This window comes from Erithacus rubecula (genome assembly GCF_903797595.1).
Source record: "Erithacus rubecula genome assembly, chromosome: 24".
In the NCBI taxonomy this organism is placed as follows: Eukaryota; Metazoa; Chordata; class Aves; order Passeriformes; family Muscicapidae; genus Erithacus; species Erithacus rubecula.
The window spans coordinates 7,284,527-7,301,799 of NC_136676.1; the positions used below are offsets into that span (position 1 = coordinate 7,284,527).

Consider the following 17,273-nt stretch of genomic DNA (forward strand, 5'->3'; position numbering starts at 1 on the left):
GTGTATATGAGGATCTTTAGTGCAGCTATTCAGGTTTAACCCAAGAATGGTGATCAGCCCTGTTCCAACACAAGTGAGAGCACTGCTTCAGCACAGTCCTTGCCCCACACCCTGCACTGCTTCTATCAGTGTGCCGTGGTTTGGAAGTGCTGATGCCACTGAAGTCAGACCACCCCTCTTGAAAATGAAGAGAATTTGGGGAGTAAAAGAAATTACAATAGTAGTAGCAGAAGCCATTGGTTCCCTGCTGGGTGCCAGGTCCTCGTGTGCCCAGGCCCCTCCATGGAAATGGCACCAGAGCCAAGGACAGCAGCAGCAGTCCCCTGCAAGGGGAGCTGGAGCTGGTGTCATGCACATACTAAGGACATGTCAGAGGAATACAAACCGCAGAAACCTGGTGTTCAACCTCTCTCCAATCCCTACAACACAATTTAAAAATCCACTTTAGACCCTCCAGGACTATTTGTGGGACTGAAGTAAAAACCAAACTAGGCAGTTCTGGAAAGCCAAGCTCCAGAGCAGGCTTGGACCTCACACCTTGGTCTCTGGCAGTGACAGCAGCGTGCTGCCACTCAAATTTTCTTCCTTGCAACAGAGTTTTGTTGGTCTTTTCTGACTGACACCCTCAGTTTCCAAAAGCAAGCGTCTACATCTCAATCTCACACACTCAAGGAACTCCAGGATGCTCGGGAAACCTGCACTGCTGCTCCTGTCCCCACTCCTGCACTCAGGACAGAGGCTCTGCTCCATCCAGCTCCTTCCCCACACACCCACAGCCCCCCAGGAATTCCACAAATGAATCCAAGCCCAGTTTGTGTGCCTGAAGGCAGCTGGGCTGACACACGAGCCCAGGCAGGGGCAGTGGCTGCTGCACAGGGAGGGCTCAGCCCCTGCCCAAAGGGGCACCGGCTGCAGGAGCCACCCCGAGCCCTATTCTGGGAAGGGAACAGCACACAGCAGGGCCTCCCTGGCCTCCTGCCAGGGATAAAATTCACCCTGCTGAACACGGGCCAAGACCATCTAAAGTGACTACTGACTTTTGTTGCCCAACTTGAGTCACCTTAAATGGGCCTATTTTTCAAAGTGTCAGCGCTCAGCACAACTTAAAATCGGGCTCTTTAAGATGCCCAATACGACAGGTCCAGTCACTGCTCCAACAAGAAAGACCATTATTCCTCTCTTGTGTGACTTCTTCCAATCTGGCCAGGCCTTTTATCTTTTTTCCTCTCCCCTCCCTTCTCCTTGTTCTTTACTTTTTCAACTTTTTTATGAATTTCTGTCAGCTTTCCTCCCTCTCCCCCCCTCAAGGTCATGCAGCTCATTTCCACGTTGAACATTTACTCAGCAAGCCAGGTCCTTTCACAGGCTCTCACCACAAATATGCTTTCTGATAAAGTCTGGAGAAAAGAAACTGTAAAACCCAAAACAATGTCAGAAATAAATAAAAAATCCCACCAGGGCAAAACGGGGCTGTGACAGGGCAGACTCTTTCAACAGAGAGAGCCAGCAGGTGAAGCACCCCATTTCAGTGCAGTCCTGGGACTGTTTTCTTGCTCTCCTTTATAGTTTGCTTTTCTGAATATTTCTGTTTTACTGTCAGCACTGTGCCCTCTGTATGAGTGGGACTGTTATATTTAATCTCTTTCCATGCACAATGAAACCCACCCTTAATCACAGGTCAGAATCCTCTGAGGCCGTGGGCACCTGCCCCTTCCTGGCAGCGACCTGCCCCTCCAAACCCATCTCACCACCTAAGATCCAATGCTGCTTGGCCTCCATGGCCACTGAGAAATTACAGGGAAAAGTAACTTTGCTGGCTTTTGCCAGTCAGGTCATGGTTCTACACCCAGGAATACAACTGGCCCAAAGTTTCCCAAAGGAAGAGAAGCCACCATCTGCTTGCTGGCCAAGTCACTTTTGGGATAACGAGCCTATAGCATCAAGAGGTTCCCACCTTCCAAGAGCCCTGAGGGGTTCCCTGAGGACCACTGCCTGGAGGGAAGTGAGCTGAAAACAGTTCTCTTCTTCCTCTTGAGATGCCAGGGCTCTGCCTTCTCCTCACTCCAGCACTGCTGCTTTAGGTTTCTTCATTTTGCCTCTTTCCTTTTAGGAGCCCACAATGAAAAGCCAGAAATCTGGGGATTATTCCTAGCAGGAGAGAGCTAATTCCCAGCGATGCTGCCTGCCCTCCACAGCTCTCCCCTGATGGCCCAAAAGGCTCCCAGGTGAGCAGCTCTCACCCACTCACAGCCCACAGTCACTGCAGGCAGTGGCTACTGTGGAGCATAAACTGGCTACCCCGTTTCCACAGCATCTGACCTTCTCCTGGAGGCTGCAGAAACTTCCTTCCATAAACAGGTATTTCTACCCAGGAAAGCCTCAAAACAGAGTCACAGTACTCTGGGCTGTGCTGGCTCAGGTAGCTGGCTGTGAATACCTTGGTGCAGCATGAGGAACAGTCAGTTCTGCTTTAGGAACTGTGCAGGGAGCAGCACAGCCAACACCAGCAGGAGCAGGCACCTTGGCAAGTGCCACAGCAGAACTGCTACAGGGAAAAATATTTGGGTCCACCAGCATCACCAGAACTAAACACAAATGGAAAGTTACAGATTTTTCCAGGCAGTCACAGCCCTGAAAGGAAAGATATAAAAAAATAACTCTAACTTGGAGCGCTTTTGCCTACTTGCAGCTGTGCCTCAGCAGCACAGCAGCGGGCAGAGCAGCACACTGGTGGCAGTGGCACTGTCCTGAGCGCCAGCACGCCCCAGCAGAGCGGGGCAGGAGGCTGTGGGATGCTGCAGGACACTCTGCTGGTGCCAGGCCCTGCAGAGGCTGGCTGTGAGCTGGCTGTCACTGTGCTCTGTGACCCTGTGTCCCCCTGGCACGGCGGTCTCGTCTCAGCGCGCCGCTCGCCTCCTCCCTCCCAGCGCGCACATGGCTTTAATGTTTTTATTACCTGTTTGACTCGCTGCCTTATTGCTTCTCCTCTTAATGGGGCTGTAACCGTGGAAACGAGGAATAAACGGCCACCAGAAAATGAGATGATTAAACAGGTCACCCTGGCAAAACAAACTCCGTGCTTGCACAGCCCAGGCCGTGTGTGCAGTTGGTGCCCAGGGAAATGCAGGTGGGAGAGGCTGGAAGGGCTGCACCAGGCTCCTGGACCAGCACACCTCAGAGAAGTGTGGTCTCTGCCCAGGAGGAATGGTGCTGTGAGCTTCCCAGCAAAGACATGCAGCAAATGGCAAGGTTTGCTGACAGAAGATGGAAGACAGCAAGGACAAGACACATTCATGTAACTGGAGAAAAAAATAGCAACTATGAAGAGTATAAATAGGCTGGACTGAAAACAAAACACAAATCTGAGACAGGCTGGTGTCCTCTGTTGTTCCTGTCTCTGGCATCACCCTCGTGGCAGCTCCCAAAGGAGCAGAGAGGCTCTTCTGCTTGCAGTTGTGCAGCTCCTGGGGCACAGCTCCAGCACTCCCCATGCACCTGCTGAACAGCCAAGCTGCACTGGTGCTGCCCTGGCTCTCTCCCGTTAAGCACGGCCAGAACCACACGGAATGGAGCATCTCATGCAGCACTAACTTGACTTTCCCAGAGGCAGCTGTGGCCACTGTGTTCAGAGGTCCTTTCCTGAAGCTCTGTGCTGGGAGGAAAGGGACAGGAGCACGAGGCAGGAGGAAATGACCCCAGCCCGGGCTGGTGTCCAGCCTGAGCAGGTCACCCCACCACAGCCTCCTCCTGCCGGGCAGCCGTGCTCAGTCCACAGCAGCAGGACAAGGGCAAGGTGGGGGCTCCACGTGTTTCCATGCCCCACTGGGTGCTAAATCTGAATGAGATCCCTCACTCAAGTCAAGAGGTTCAGACCAAATGAGTTCCAGACCAGAAAGTTGTTTGTCGAAAACAAAAATAAAACCCCAAAATATGCACACCGCAATCAAAAAAGCACAATCACAAACCAACATTTAAAGTAGTGAGGATCCTGCCAGAATCCCTATCCTGTCCCAACCTGTCCAAACCCAGACTCATTGGGTGCTGGCAGTCTGGGAAGAGCAGACTTACTCCACCAAAAGCAACAAATTCAGCAGGAGAAATTGGAACGGCAAAGCTTGGCGAGGTAGAGATGTGAGACAACTGCTTGGAGCACACAGGCGAGTGGTTGTGCTTTCTTTCAAAAAAAACAGCAGGTGGTTTATGAAAAGGGCCCTATTCTTTAGGGTAATTTGAGCCATATTTCATTGTTTGATAGAAAAATCCTAATATTCATGACCTCCTTTAACTGGAAGAAGTTTGCTCATCTGAATATCAGCCCACAGACAAATAGGAAAATGAAAAATAGAGTAAGACAATGGAAGGGAGGGGGAAGGAAAGGGAAAGCAAGACAGAATCAAAGACAGAATGGAAGTCCAGGGAGTGACAAAGAGTGACAAGTCTGTGGGAATATGGAAAGGAAGGAGGACATAAAGGAAAGCTATTTAGTAAGAAAAGTTAAATAGTGCAGCATAAAAAAAAGGCTGAGAAAAGCAGAGTGAGTGACAGAAAACACAGCAAGAGCAAGCAAAGGAGCTTTTCCCTTAAGTTTCCAAGTGCATGGATCAACTTTGCAGAACCAGGATTCCTGTCCTACTGAGTTTCAGTGAAAAACATTCATATGCAATCTAGAAGAAAAATCAGACCCCGTTTCCCCAGTCTCTGTTCTCGCACCCTCTTCCCATCCAGTCCTCCTCTGCCAACATCTGCTGCCTGCCTTCGGGACATGCAGATGGTAATTACCCCAGAGCAGCTTCCTCTCCTTTCCCTGCTTGCACAGGGCACTTGGAAGAGAGCTCTGAGCACGGAAAGATACCACACACACCTTCACACCACCACACGGCAGGAGAAGGGCATGTGGGAGACAGGGCCATGCCCAGAGAACTCGATAGCCAGGGGTGGGAGGCGGGTGGGTGGAAGATGAAGACATTTGTCTACAACACACACCAACAAAACATGCACCTGGCCCAAAGATGGGGGCCCTGGGGAGAAGCTGGCTTGAGATGTGGAGCTGCTCGTGCTCCTCCAGCCAGGGGAAGGTGCTGGAGGAGACAGAGGTGTGCTGGGGAGGCAGCAGGAGGAGGAGGAGGAGGAGGAGGACTGCCCTGGGCGAGGCAGCTCAGGGAGTGGATTCATACAGGCATGGAGCTGGCAAACACCAGGCACAGAGGTGGAGCTGCTTTAATGAGGATGCTTCTATGACTCAGGCCTCAAAGGGATTGGTACTTTATTATTTTATTTTTCCATAATAAATTATGCCCTGGGATGCCAGGTCCTGCCGGGTTTTTCTGGAAATTCCAGACAAAAGCTGGTGTTGCTACCTGGCTTTTGACAGTTTCCCATGTATGGAAGCTGAAAGTTCCTGGTTCTTCCTCTGCTGTGCCCCGGCCCATCCAGTTTTGGGAGCAGGGCTGACACCAGCGCAGCATTCCAAGAGAAGAGCCCAGCTGGAGCTCCTCAGCTGCCAGCCTTGCAGTCCCCGAGAGCCACCCAGGGCAGGGGTGCCCAAGGTGCCGGGGGCAGCGCAGGAGCTGGGCTCTCTCCCACAGCCGGGCACCCAGCCCTGGCCAGCAGCCAGGCTCCCTCCCTTATCTCCATCCCTGGGCCCAGCCCTGGCTCTGGGCTGCTCAGGGGAGGATGATTATGCCCACTTTATAGATTAGGAGTTATTCATCCTACACCAAATCCTCCGACTCTGCCACGTCTCACAGACCTGTTCTGGAGCTCTTTGTTAGAATTAGGCTGAACTTGGCCCTAGCTCAGCTCAGAACCTCGTGTTACAGCAATCCCTGTACAGCCTGGCTGAGGCACCGCCGGCCCCAGCAGCACAACAGGGGGGGCTTCACTGCAGTGGTGGGAGCACAGAGACCCCCAGGGCAGGACCACACTCGCCTCCTCCCGCCACCAGCAAAGATTGACTGATGGCAAGGATGGTGCAGGGCACAGAACCAGAGCGTCCATGGTGGCAATGCCCTGAGGGAGCAGCCTGGGGAACACAGAGTTCAGCACTGCCAACACTGAGTGTCCGGGAGCGTGGGGGCGGCCGAGCCTGGGGTGACGGGATGGGGGTGTTGGGTGTGGGGAGCACCCCCAGAAACGCACCACCACAGACTGGTGTTTTCACTGATTTCACAAGAGAGCCTCTGCCAAAATGTCACCTCTCCAAAGCAAAACATGAGCACACTGGTGAATCATCATTTCACACCCCAAAACCAGGAATGGGTGGCAAAGCTCTCTAGTGAGGCACCAAATCCTCAGGGGATTGTCATAAAATGCACCCAGTGACCTTAGTCTTCTCATCCATCCTTTTCCCTTGTATCTCCTGTTCTCCACCCATTGTTCTCTCTTGCCAACCTACACGGGTTGTTCAGCTTTTATTCCAAGCATGAAACTGCCTTAGGACTGGAAGCTTTAAGCAGTTTCCCAGCCTCCAGAAATTTTCTGGTTTTGTTTCTCCATAGCAGAGCAAACAATTGCTTTGGTACCTAGCCACCACACCTAACTCCCAAATGCAACGAGAACTTGGAATTCTTTGGGAAACTTCTACAAAAACATATTTTACATGAGTGAAACGCATGTTTTTTGTTCACTGTAACTATTTCTTCCTGAAGAATCGACAAACTTTTATATTCTGGAATCACCACATGAAGAAAGATGGAAAGACTCTTGAGAAAGAGATGAAGACTGGTGCAGGTTAACGCACTGGAAAGAGATGTTGACAGCTGGAGTCAGCCTTGAGAGCTCTACATATGGGCAACAAAGGGGCTCCACAGTTTGGGAGAGGGAAAAGCATCACCATCCCATCCAAAACACACTCTACTCTGCAGAAAAAGCCTGTGCTTACGTGGAACAGCAGCCTAGACCTCACCTTGATCAGTGCTACTGCCATTCCAACCAGCAGCTCCCGCCAGGGACCAGGAGCCCACCCACAAGAGCTGCACAAAGGACATGGAGCCCCAGGGCACCAATCCCAGCTGTGCCATCTGTCAGCCCTAGATGGACCCTAGCCAGAGAAGGTTTGCGTAGCCCCTGGGCTTTGCCCACCCAGGACTGCCCTGCCAACACCCCGTCACATCCACCCTCCTGCAGCACCACGGAGACCTGGCCCAGCCCTTCACCCAGCCAGCCCCTCCAGCACCTGGGCACATTCTACATCCTCAGGCCAGTCCCGACTGCTGTTCCAGCCTGTGGATCACTGGTCAAGCAGGGATGGGAATTAGAAACCAGCAAGTTTTTCTTTTGTCGCCAGTTTTTGCCTCCTCCTCCTCTGCGAGCCCTCGGAGAAGAAACGGAGCAACAAGGTCCTGGCCCAAAGGGCTCTCCATCCTCGAAATGGATTTTACCTGTCTGAAAGCTGCCTCCATCTCTCATCCCCCATAGCTTTCTCCCTAGGGAAATCAGCCTAAAAGGGGCTAATGGAACAATGTCCCTCTCTCTCCCCCCTCTCATTTTCTCTCTTTTTTTTTTATTAGCATTTGTGGAATTTATTCCCAAACTCTCCTAATCTTTCGTACACAACCATTTGATTTGCATAACCCAGCCCCCTCTCATAAAAACTGGCTGCTAGTTTAATTAAAAAATGTAAATTTGCTGTCATCTCGGGGCCTAGTGAATTAGGACGACATCGGCATTTTTTATTGCTGAAGACGTCCAAATTGATCCAGTCCGCACTGAACCGGAGGGGAGGAGACGGAGCAGCGTGGGACTTTTGGCTGCAGGTTCTGCCCCTCCCCTGCTTCCAGCCAAGCCTCCTCTGCCCCCTCTTTGCTTTGCAAAGTGCAGCTGAGGACAAGGACATTGGTTCTCCCAAACCCCAGCTGGATCAGCTAGCACGGCCTCTGCAGTGTCAGCACTTCTGGGAGCTGAGCCCTGGGTGGCACCTGAGCTCTCCAAACCTTGGGAACGGCTGCATCTTCAAACCCCGTGAGGGAGGGAGGGAGGGAAGAAAGGAGCCCAGGTGGAGGTGGGAGATGCAGCACAGGCAATGGTTATCTTCACCTACTACAGGACTTTTCATTACTTTCCCAACACTTTCAACCAAGTTTTCAGAGGTAGGCTGCACAGCGGCCCAGGGATAAGATTTGATGTCAGAGGGAGAGTCAATGGCCACAAAGGCTCTCGCTGTGAGTATGGCCAAGTGCAAAAAGTGGGACAGAAAAGTGTAGCATAGCCCTGAGATAAACTCCAAGCTCAGACAGTACCCTCCAATCGCAGGAAAGGGGACTCCAGGTAGAATCATACACAGGTCAGGAGAACAGAAACTGATGATATGGAAACTACGCATTAAGTACATTATCTCCTCTAGCCAAGGTATTTGTACCATTCCCAGCCAGTTTCAGTTCAACTTGCCTCTTCCCTCTGGGTCTCAGTGCCTCAGAGCAGAACTGTGTAGTACCTGCACACATCAGCAGACCCCACTCTGTCAGTGGCAGACCTGGTTAGAAGAACTCATTAGACCCAGCAGACAGAATACAGGCAAGGAAACAGGAGTTTATCTCAGAGATCAACTTTCTGGTCTTTCTGTGAGTTATCTCTCTATAGAGCTAAAGCAGTAGAAACACTCCTATGGACTTCAAGAAGCTTTGAAGCATGTTCTCCAAGTAACAGCTGGGCCCTGTTTGCTTCCATGATGGGAAAGTGAATCCCTGCCCTGCTAAACCCTTGTCCCAAGGAACAAGCTTCACTCGCTAGGCTTTAGCCCCTGAATGCTTTCCACCCAACAAGTATCTCGCAGAACTTCTGGAAAAGGACATGAACACCCAAACCAACTGCCCTCGGAACCTTTTGCAGAGTGTGAGTTCAGGAATGACACCAATCTTGACTGAGTCAATGTCTCCCAAAAAATCTGGTCAACAAAGAAAAAAAAAAAAGTTGACACCAGCCCAAAGAAGGCGTTTCTATCCACTGGGTGTTTCAAACAACAGCAGTAATTTGACAGACACAAAATGACCTTTGAGTGGGAAATCAGGTATTCCTCTGCCGTTTACCATAGGAGTCCTGGTCCTCATTCTGAAGTCAGTTCCTGTAATCTCATACCCAGGATAACTAGGCGGAGGAACAGTTTCCCAAAGGAAGTGACAAGTACCCAGTCAGTCAAGGTATTTAAAACCAGACTCGCACAAAGTCACATGTAGGGAACATCTTGCCACATTCCTGCGCAGATGGACTCAGTCCACAAATTCTTTTCAGCCCTTAACCACCATTAATAGTTCTGGTCCTGGAAGGTCCATGCAAGGATTGCCCGAGCTGAGAAAGCCCCGAGCAAGAGCAGCCTGTCAGACCCCACAGGCCGAGTCCTCTGGGAAAGAAACCCCTCTGGAGCTGCCTGTGCCAGCTGGCAGCCCTTGTGAGCAGCCCTCGGGCACTGCCCCTGGAGAGGCACTGCCTGAGGGCTTGGAGAGAATTCAAGAGGCAGCGACTGAGGGAGATAAACTGGCCCTAGTAGATAAGGGTTAGAGGTGGTGATTATGGGGCAGGTCTTTGCCCCAAGATCATGACAAGACGGGTTCACCCACACACACACCGTAATGCTGACTTAAAGAGATCTGCCCGATGCTCATTTCCATGGCTCAGCGCAGCCCCGGTTCCCACAGCAGAGCCCCAGCCCCGCGTGTTACCTGGGCGGAAGGCTGAGCCCCCGCGGCAGCTCCGAGGCCAAGGAGGGTGCCGGCTCGGGCAGCCCCCGGCTCGGGCAGCCCCCGGCCCGGGCAGCCCCCGGCCCGGGCAGCCCCCGGGGCAGCGGGCAGCGCTCCAGCCGGCAGAGGGCACTGCAGCGCCGGGGCACAGCCCTGCCCTGCCGGGCGATGCCATCGGGGCAGATCCCTGCCTATTGCCCTTTAAAGCATCTGCCCTCCTGCAGTTTCACCACATCCTTAACTCCCGGGCTGCCCACGCAGCATCCCGGCCTCTTGATCTAGAAGGGAGGCAGCCGCACGCCCACGGCTGGACCCGAGCGGAGCCGGCACGTCCTGCTCACAGGTGGAAGTGGCTCTGCAGCCACTCGGTTCCTGATATCAATGGTAGAAATAAGTAAATAAATGAAATAAACGACGACAAAATTATCCTCTCACTCACAATATCAGAGTACATAGTTCAGGCCCAGTCAATCATCAACCAGTTTATTACCATCTTACTCCTTATTAAAAAAAAAAACAACACACACACACATAGGCTCTGGCAGTAATTACCTGGACCATGGCACATCGCCAGCACAGGCCTGTTTGGCTCACTGCTGCCATTTGTTTTTTACACGGCAAAGAATGGTTTACACCATTTTGGAGAACAAGTACAGTTGTGTACAGGCCATGGCGGTGGGACCTGGTCCCAACGAAGGAGGTAACATCACCCGAGGGATTGATTCCCACCAAACTCTCAATTTGCACATTTTATCAAATTTAAATGAGACTCTGATCCAGACGGTCCAAGGACTGGAAAACCAACCACCAACGCTCTGAACCCCGCAGCTCCTGGCTACAGTCACACTCCAGCCTGACGGAGACCTGTCCATCATCACACCCAGCAGGGCCAGCAGCCCAACCCAGCCCAGCACCAGGCCAGAACTGACTCGCCATACTGATACCCGACCAAAAACCAGCGGACAAGCCACAAAAAGCTACGATCTAAAACACACCCAACCCCAATACTAGGGCCTGTAATCTAAAACCAAAACATTGCCCCAGCCTGGCCACCTTCCTCCTCCCTGCATGATGTGAAGGGGTGGGGGAGGTCTCACACACCTCACATGGAAGGACAAAAACAAACCCATCCCAGATATGCCCAGGCTGAAAAAAAACCAAAAAACAACTCATTAAATGTAATAAGCAGCCTCTTCATCTGACACTGCCTTGTCCCAAATAAATTAAATTCCTTTTCATTTAGGCAGTACAGGAACCTGACAAGCAACCTTTACTACCGACACGCCAGAGCTCAGGAGGGGGAAAAAAAATGAAAGAGAAAACAACCCACACAACTTACAACAAATACAAAAGCAGAATAATTTCAAAACCCCCCAAAACTTCCCCTCTGCATCCTGTCACGGCCAGCCCGCCTGTCGCCCCGCTGCCCCGGCCCGCGCTACCGGGAAGGAGCGGCGGAGGGAGCGGAGCCCCCGGCGGGGCCGGGAGAGCGGGGCCGCGGCGGCGGCGGGCGCGGAGCAACTTCCGTGAAACAAGCGAAAGAAGCAAAGCGAAAGAGGCGGCGAGCCCCCCGCGCAGCGCCCCGCACCTGGGGCCGCCCCGCTCCGCTCCGCCGGCCGCAGCCCCGCACCGCGCGCCCAACAAAAGTTTCGGTGCGGCGGCGGCGGCGGCGGCCGGAGAGGCTGCGAGCCCGCGGCGGCCGGGGCCGGCGGAGCCGCGGAGCAGCGCCCGGCAAGGACAGCGCTCCGCTCCGCTCCGCCCGGCACCGCACCCGCGGCCGCACCGGCCGGGGGCTCCGCCGAGAGGCGGGCGGGGGGCTGGGGGCGAGGAAAAGGACAATTGTGCTGTACTTACCATAGTCGGAGAGACGAAAGCCGAATTCACTTAAATAATCAACTTTCATAATACTTAATTAATACCTAATTGCAGCTGATTGCTCCCGAATAACAAGTTGTTTAAAGCACTGATGTCATTGCCGTGCCGGTCCTCCCCGAGTCACTTTGGCAGCGGGGCCGGGGGCGGGCGCGCCGCCGCGGGGGGCGGTGACTGGCGGCGGCTGGCCCGCCCTCCCCGGGCCCGCCGGGGGCAGGTGCGGGCCGGGCCGGGCCGGGCCGGCTGCGGGGGCAGCGGGGCAGCGCCCGCGGGGCTGCCAAGGGCGGCCGCGGGGCTACCGAGGGCGGCCCCGCAGCGGGACCCCGCGCACCCGCGGCGGGGAAGGAGCGCGGGTGCGCCCCGCACGCAGGGCCGCCCCGGGGACCGGCCGGTCCCTGGTCCCGCGGTGCCCCGCCGCCGCCGCCGCTGCCATCGCTGCCATCCACCGCGGCCATCCACCGCTGCCGCCCCGCCACCCGCCCCGCGGCGCTGGCTCCTGCGGAAGCCCCGGAGCGGCGGGCGCGGAGCGAACCGCGGCAGGATGGATGGATGGATGGATGGATGGATGGATGGATGGATGGATGGATGGATGGATGGATGGATGGATGGATGGATGGATGGATGGATGGATGGACGGACGGACGGGGCCGAACGGGCGGCAGCGGTGCCCCCGCACCGGGCACCGGGCACGGCGGGGGCTCGGCGGGGCTGCCCCGTCTCGGCCGTGCGCTGCACAGCGCGCACCGAGGGCGACGGGAGCCCTCGGGGCACCGGTGGCCGCCACCTGCGGGTGTCACAAGCCTGCACGCATCTTGCCCAATGGCCCTCAGGAAGATCACGCCGCTCTACCCCGAGCCCACGGGAGGTGGGGGAAGGGGGCCCTTTTGCAGTGAATTTCCTCATTTTTTTTTGGCTTTATTTTTCTAAGTAGCAAAGAATGCGAGGGAGGTTCTGAGAGGCGTGTTGGGTAAACACAGATATAAGCCTCTTTCTTTAAAACAAACGAGCAGATTATTTACCTGATTAAATAGGTATTTTGAGCAGGTTGTAGGCTGTTTTTGTGAACACACCACGTTTGGCTCCAGGATTTTGGCAGAGCTGGCCTCCTCTCCGGGGCTCACACGGAGCTGCCCATGGACTTACCAGCTCTTAAATCCTTTTTATAAGCAGAACTTTATGTGCTTCCCAAAGGAGGCCAGCATCGTTACCCCACTAGGGATGGGGAAACTGAGGCACCAGTGAGGGAAGTGACTTGCCAGAAGTGGCCGGACAGGTTACTCACAGGGCTGGAAGGAGCCCAGGTGTGTTTGGCTCCATGCACCAGGATGTGCTGCACCCAGGCAGTGTCCTGAGCCCAGAGACGCAACACAAACTGTAGCTCATCACCTCAGCAGTGCTGCATTTGCATGGGCAAAAACGCACAGGCAGCGAAGCAGGCCAGAGGGCAGGGAGAGGGAAGAGGAGAGGGGAGTAATTTGTGGAAACCACAAATATTCTGGCTTCTCTCAGAAAAAAATCTAAACAAAGTCTAGTGAAACGGAGCCACCCAGGGACCTTCCAAGTGTGGAAGCACATGGGACAGCAGTGTGAGGCAGGAGGCAAGTGTGCTCTGCATGGGCTGAATGCTCTGCATTCAGCCAGCAGCGCTCCTGAGCAGAGCCTGTGCAGGACCCCCCTGCCCACCTGCAGCCGAGCTCCTGCCTTATCAGCACTGCCCCAGCTCCCCACTCACTGCTTCCTAACCGCACCATCAGCTTCCATCAGCACTGTCACCCAGGGCTGCCTTTAACATCCTGCCTGTCTGCGCTTCGCGCAGCCCCAGCGCGGTACCAGCCCAGCCAACATCACCCATAAACCTCGGCACAGCCTGCCCTGGTCCCTGCACCTGAGTCAGGCACTGCAGCACCTGCCAAGGAACAGCCCATCCTGCACAGTAATGGACAGAACAGAATTGTTTGCGCAGGCTCTTTAACAGCTCAGTTTGGACTCAACGCTTCCTTCCAGGTTTGAGTTTGCTGACGGGTCCCGTAAATTCACTGCATTTCGGTGAACAAAAAATGAAATTAACAATGCACTTAATTTTTGCTTCTCCTGTGAACTTTATATTTGAAGGACTGGGAGTTCTGCTCACTACCACTGTTCCCTGAGAGAGTGGGCCCCAGCTGTATCTCCAGCTCCTGACAAAGAGGAACATGCTTTCCAATGCAGATATGTCACGACACACACACAGCCCCACAGACCCTCTAAACATACCAGTTCTTCTACGTGCACCGAGCTGAGCACGTTCACACATCAGTATACAGAGCTCCCCACCCCTCCCGTCCCAGCATGCACATGCAACATGTATATGCCCTCCACAAAGAAAATGATACTCTGTGCTCACTGACATTCAAATGCACACACACATCCATACACCATGACACACATGAACCCACACACCCAACCTAAACACACCTGGAGGATCCCCTCCACAGACTTCCCACTGTCCCTCCCACTCCTCCTTGCAGGAACAACTTGCCAAGATGTTTTTTCAGGTGAAATCCACGCCCTGCAGCTGACGCAATGGCAAGGCCTGATTTCCTATCTCAGTGATCTCCTGTCACAGGATCAGGTTTTATTTCCCCATACTCCCTCCTTTGCCTCTTACCCAAGGAGAGTTGGTTCTTTCCCCTCTCAATGGCTCTGAAGCTTTCTGCTCCTGTGCCCCCCATCAGGGTAGCGTCTCCCCTCCTTCCCTTATCCCTCCAGGGTATGGATCTGCTCTGAGGAAGAGCTGCCTCTGGCCATGCCCTGGCATAAGGAGGCTCCTGGACGTCCTGCTCTCCAGGAGCACTCGAGGGAAGGCAGCTCCCCTCACCCTGCTCTGAACTGTGCAGAGCCCTGCCAGCTCCAGCCACATCTGCCCTCCGTGGCAGGTGAAGAGATCTCTCTGTGTCCCTTTCCACCCTCCCGGGGGCATCAGGAGCTCTTGGTAATTAATGTTTGCCAGGTGCTCAGAGATCCTCAGATGAAAAGTGCAATGGGAGGGGGAAGGATGATTAATTTATTATTATTACAGTTTAATGCTTTCCCCGCAGACAGTGTGCCAGGGCTGAGCAGGGGGTGAGTCACACTGAGATGTGGGACATCCCCCTTTTTGTGTCTCTTCTACCTTTGTTTTTTATGCTTAGCCCACTTTCTTGGCAGTTTCTCCCTCCTTACCTGGAGCTGGCCTGGGGGCCTGGGACTGTGCTCTGGATTCATGTGGGATCAGGGCGCTGGCTCTCAGATTGCAGGTTGGAGATCTGGCAGTGCTGTGCCCCTCCTCCTGCTCCTGCTTGGGGAGTCTATTAGGCAAATGCTCTTGCCCTATTTCTGTAATTTTGTTTGATTTCTGTTTCGTCAAGGGAGGTGCCCAGAGGCCTCGGGGCCTGGGCGGCAGGAGCAGACAATCCACGCTTTCTTTCCCTTTCCTTCTCTTTCCCTCCTTCCTTCTCAATTCAGTTTCAATCACATTATTGGCACATGGCTTCCAGAACCCCTTGCCAATGCAGCTGTGCTAAGTCTCAGCGTGTGGGGGAAGGCTCTGCTGGGAGCAATTCTGCCATTTACTGTTCCTTTGGCCTTACTCAAACAGTTTGACACCAGCTCCCCACTACATGGCTACAGCTCTTACAGGCACTCCACAGCTTCCAGCATCTGCTGGAAGCCAGTGCTGCTCATCTCTTGACCAGTGCCCAGAGGGAATGACTGTACTGGGAGCAGGGCACACGGCACTGAAGGTACACGGCATGTGCTCCACAGGGGCCCAGGAAGACTTGGGGGGAAGGAGTGGCAGGGGTTTGAATGCGCTAACAATTAGTTACAATTTACTGCAGCAATTAAAAGTGCAGCCTGGGGATTTCAGGGTGAGGAGGTAAGGGCATAGTCGTACCCAGGCAGCAGGTCCAATAGGGAAGGTACCTGGCACTCTAAAGCAGGTGCTCTGCCTGCAAAACCAGCAAATACCACCCTGAACCATCCTGAACCCCACAAACCCCCTGAGCTGGGGCTTGGCAAATCAGGCAGCTGGGATGGGAAACTGCTGCCCAAGGATGGGTCCCAGACTGGGCAAGACCTATTTCTGTAGTGCATGGGCAGGGGCAAGAGGAGAAAGGGGGGAAGGCAGAGGGAGCCTGGCACATTGTCTGCTCTGCTCTACCTGCCCCATCACAGGCAGAGGCCACCTCACCCCTGCTCCCACGGGGGGCAGGTACAGAGCACTGTCACCAGTGGAGCAGTCACTCATTCATGTCACATCAGTGACAATGAGGAGAGATAATGGAGGAGGTAAGAAATGAGCAGCAGACCCAGGACTGCACACAGTGGGGCCTGACTGCTGTTCCTGCTCCGGGATGTGACAGCAGGATCCTCAAGCTGTGGTGGGCGCGTTTTGAGAGCGGCCCGGGACGGATCCGGAACCCGCATGGGCTGGCCCTGCTTGTGCAACGGGGCCACCTGACAGCGTTGCTGACACAGGGATGTGCCAGCGTGCCCACCCGGCTGCGAGCGAGCAGGGACCTGAGCGCCGGGCACGGGTCTGTGTGCCGCCGAGGGCACGGGGACACTGAGCTGGGCACGGGGACACCGAGGGCACGGGGACACAGAGCCGGGCACGGGGACACTGAGCTGGGCACGGGGACACAGAGCCGGGCACAGGGACACAGAGCCGGGCACGGGTCTGTGTGCCGCCGAGGGCACGGGGACACTGAGCTGGGCATGGGGACACCGAGGGGCATGGGGACACAGAGCCGGGCATGGGGACACAGAGCTGGGCACGGGGACACAGAGCCGGGCACGGGTCCGTGTGCCACCGAGGGCACGGGGACACAGAGCCGGGCACGGGGACACAGAGCCAGGCACGGGGACACCGAGCCGGGCACGGGGACACCAAGGGGCACGGGGACACAGAGCCAGGCACGGGAACACAGAGCTGGGCACGGGGACACCGAGGGGCACGGGGACACAGAGCTGGGCACGGGGACACTGGGCTGGGCACAGGGACACAGAGCTGGGCACGGGGACACAGAGCCGAGCACAGGGACACGGAGCTGGGCACAGGGACACTGGGCTGGGCACAGGGACACAGAGCCAGGCACGGGGACACTGGGCTGGGCACAGGGACACAGAGCCGGGCACAGGGACACAGAGCCAGGCACGGGGACACTGGGCTGGGCACAGGGACATGGAGCCGGGCACGGGGACACTGGGCTGGGCACAGGGACACCCGCAGAGCGCGGCGGAGCGGCAGCAGCGGCGGGCTCTAAGTGTGAGGCAGACGCAGCGATTGCATTACTGAAGGAGCCCGGGCTGGCAGTGCCGAGCTATCGTCCCTGTAATCCTGTTAGCCAGCAATCTCCATTCCGAAAGAGCTTCATTTCTTTGTGAATATTTGTAAACTAGATATCTAATGGAAAATTATAGGAAAATTATAGTGAAATTCATGACGAAGAAATCCGATTAGCCCTAATTCAATTATGCCATCTTAGCCCACACAGCACATTTCCCATTTTTTTCCCATAAATACCAATGCCAGGGGTCCGGGTAATCAAATAAAATTGAAAATCATCTTCCCATTAAATTCAATTAGCTGCAATTTCTAAAGCCTATCAGAGATTTTAATTACTAAATTATAAAATTCTCCAATGCTAAATTGAAACTAAAAAAATTGCACATCCTTATATTTCAGAAGAAAAAAACCCAGCAGAAACC

At 54.6% G+C, this 17,273-nt stretch overlaps 1 protein-coding gene across 12 annotated transcripts in view; it reads right to left on the minus strand.

The window, feature by feature from the left end:
- Positions 1 to 17,273, minus strand: part of CASZ1 (castor zinc finger 1) — a 189,503-nt gene that overhangs the window by 70,989 nt on the left and 101,241 nt on the right. The window contains exon 1 of one of the 12 annotated variants that reach the window (XM_079326033.1): positions 11,526 to 11,686. The exons of 9 other annotated variants lie outside the window; for them this stretch is intronic. In XM_079326033.1, the coding sequence (XP_079182159.1) occupies positions 11,526 to 11,574 (49 nt within the window). In that variant the 5' untranslated portion in view covers positions 11,575 to 11,686. Of the gene's footprint in view, positions 1 to 11,525; positions 11,687 to 17,273 lie in introns of those variants that run through there. 2 more of the 12 variants (XM_079326036.1, XM_079326040.1) reach the window with 2 other exon arrangements.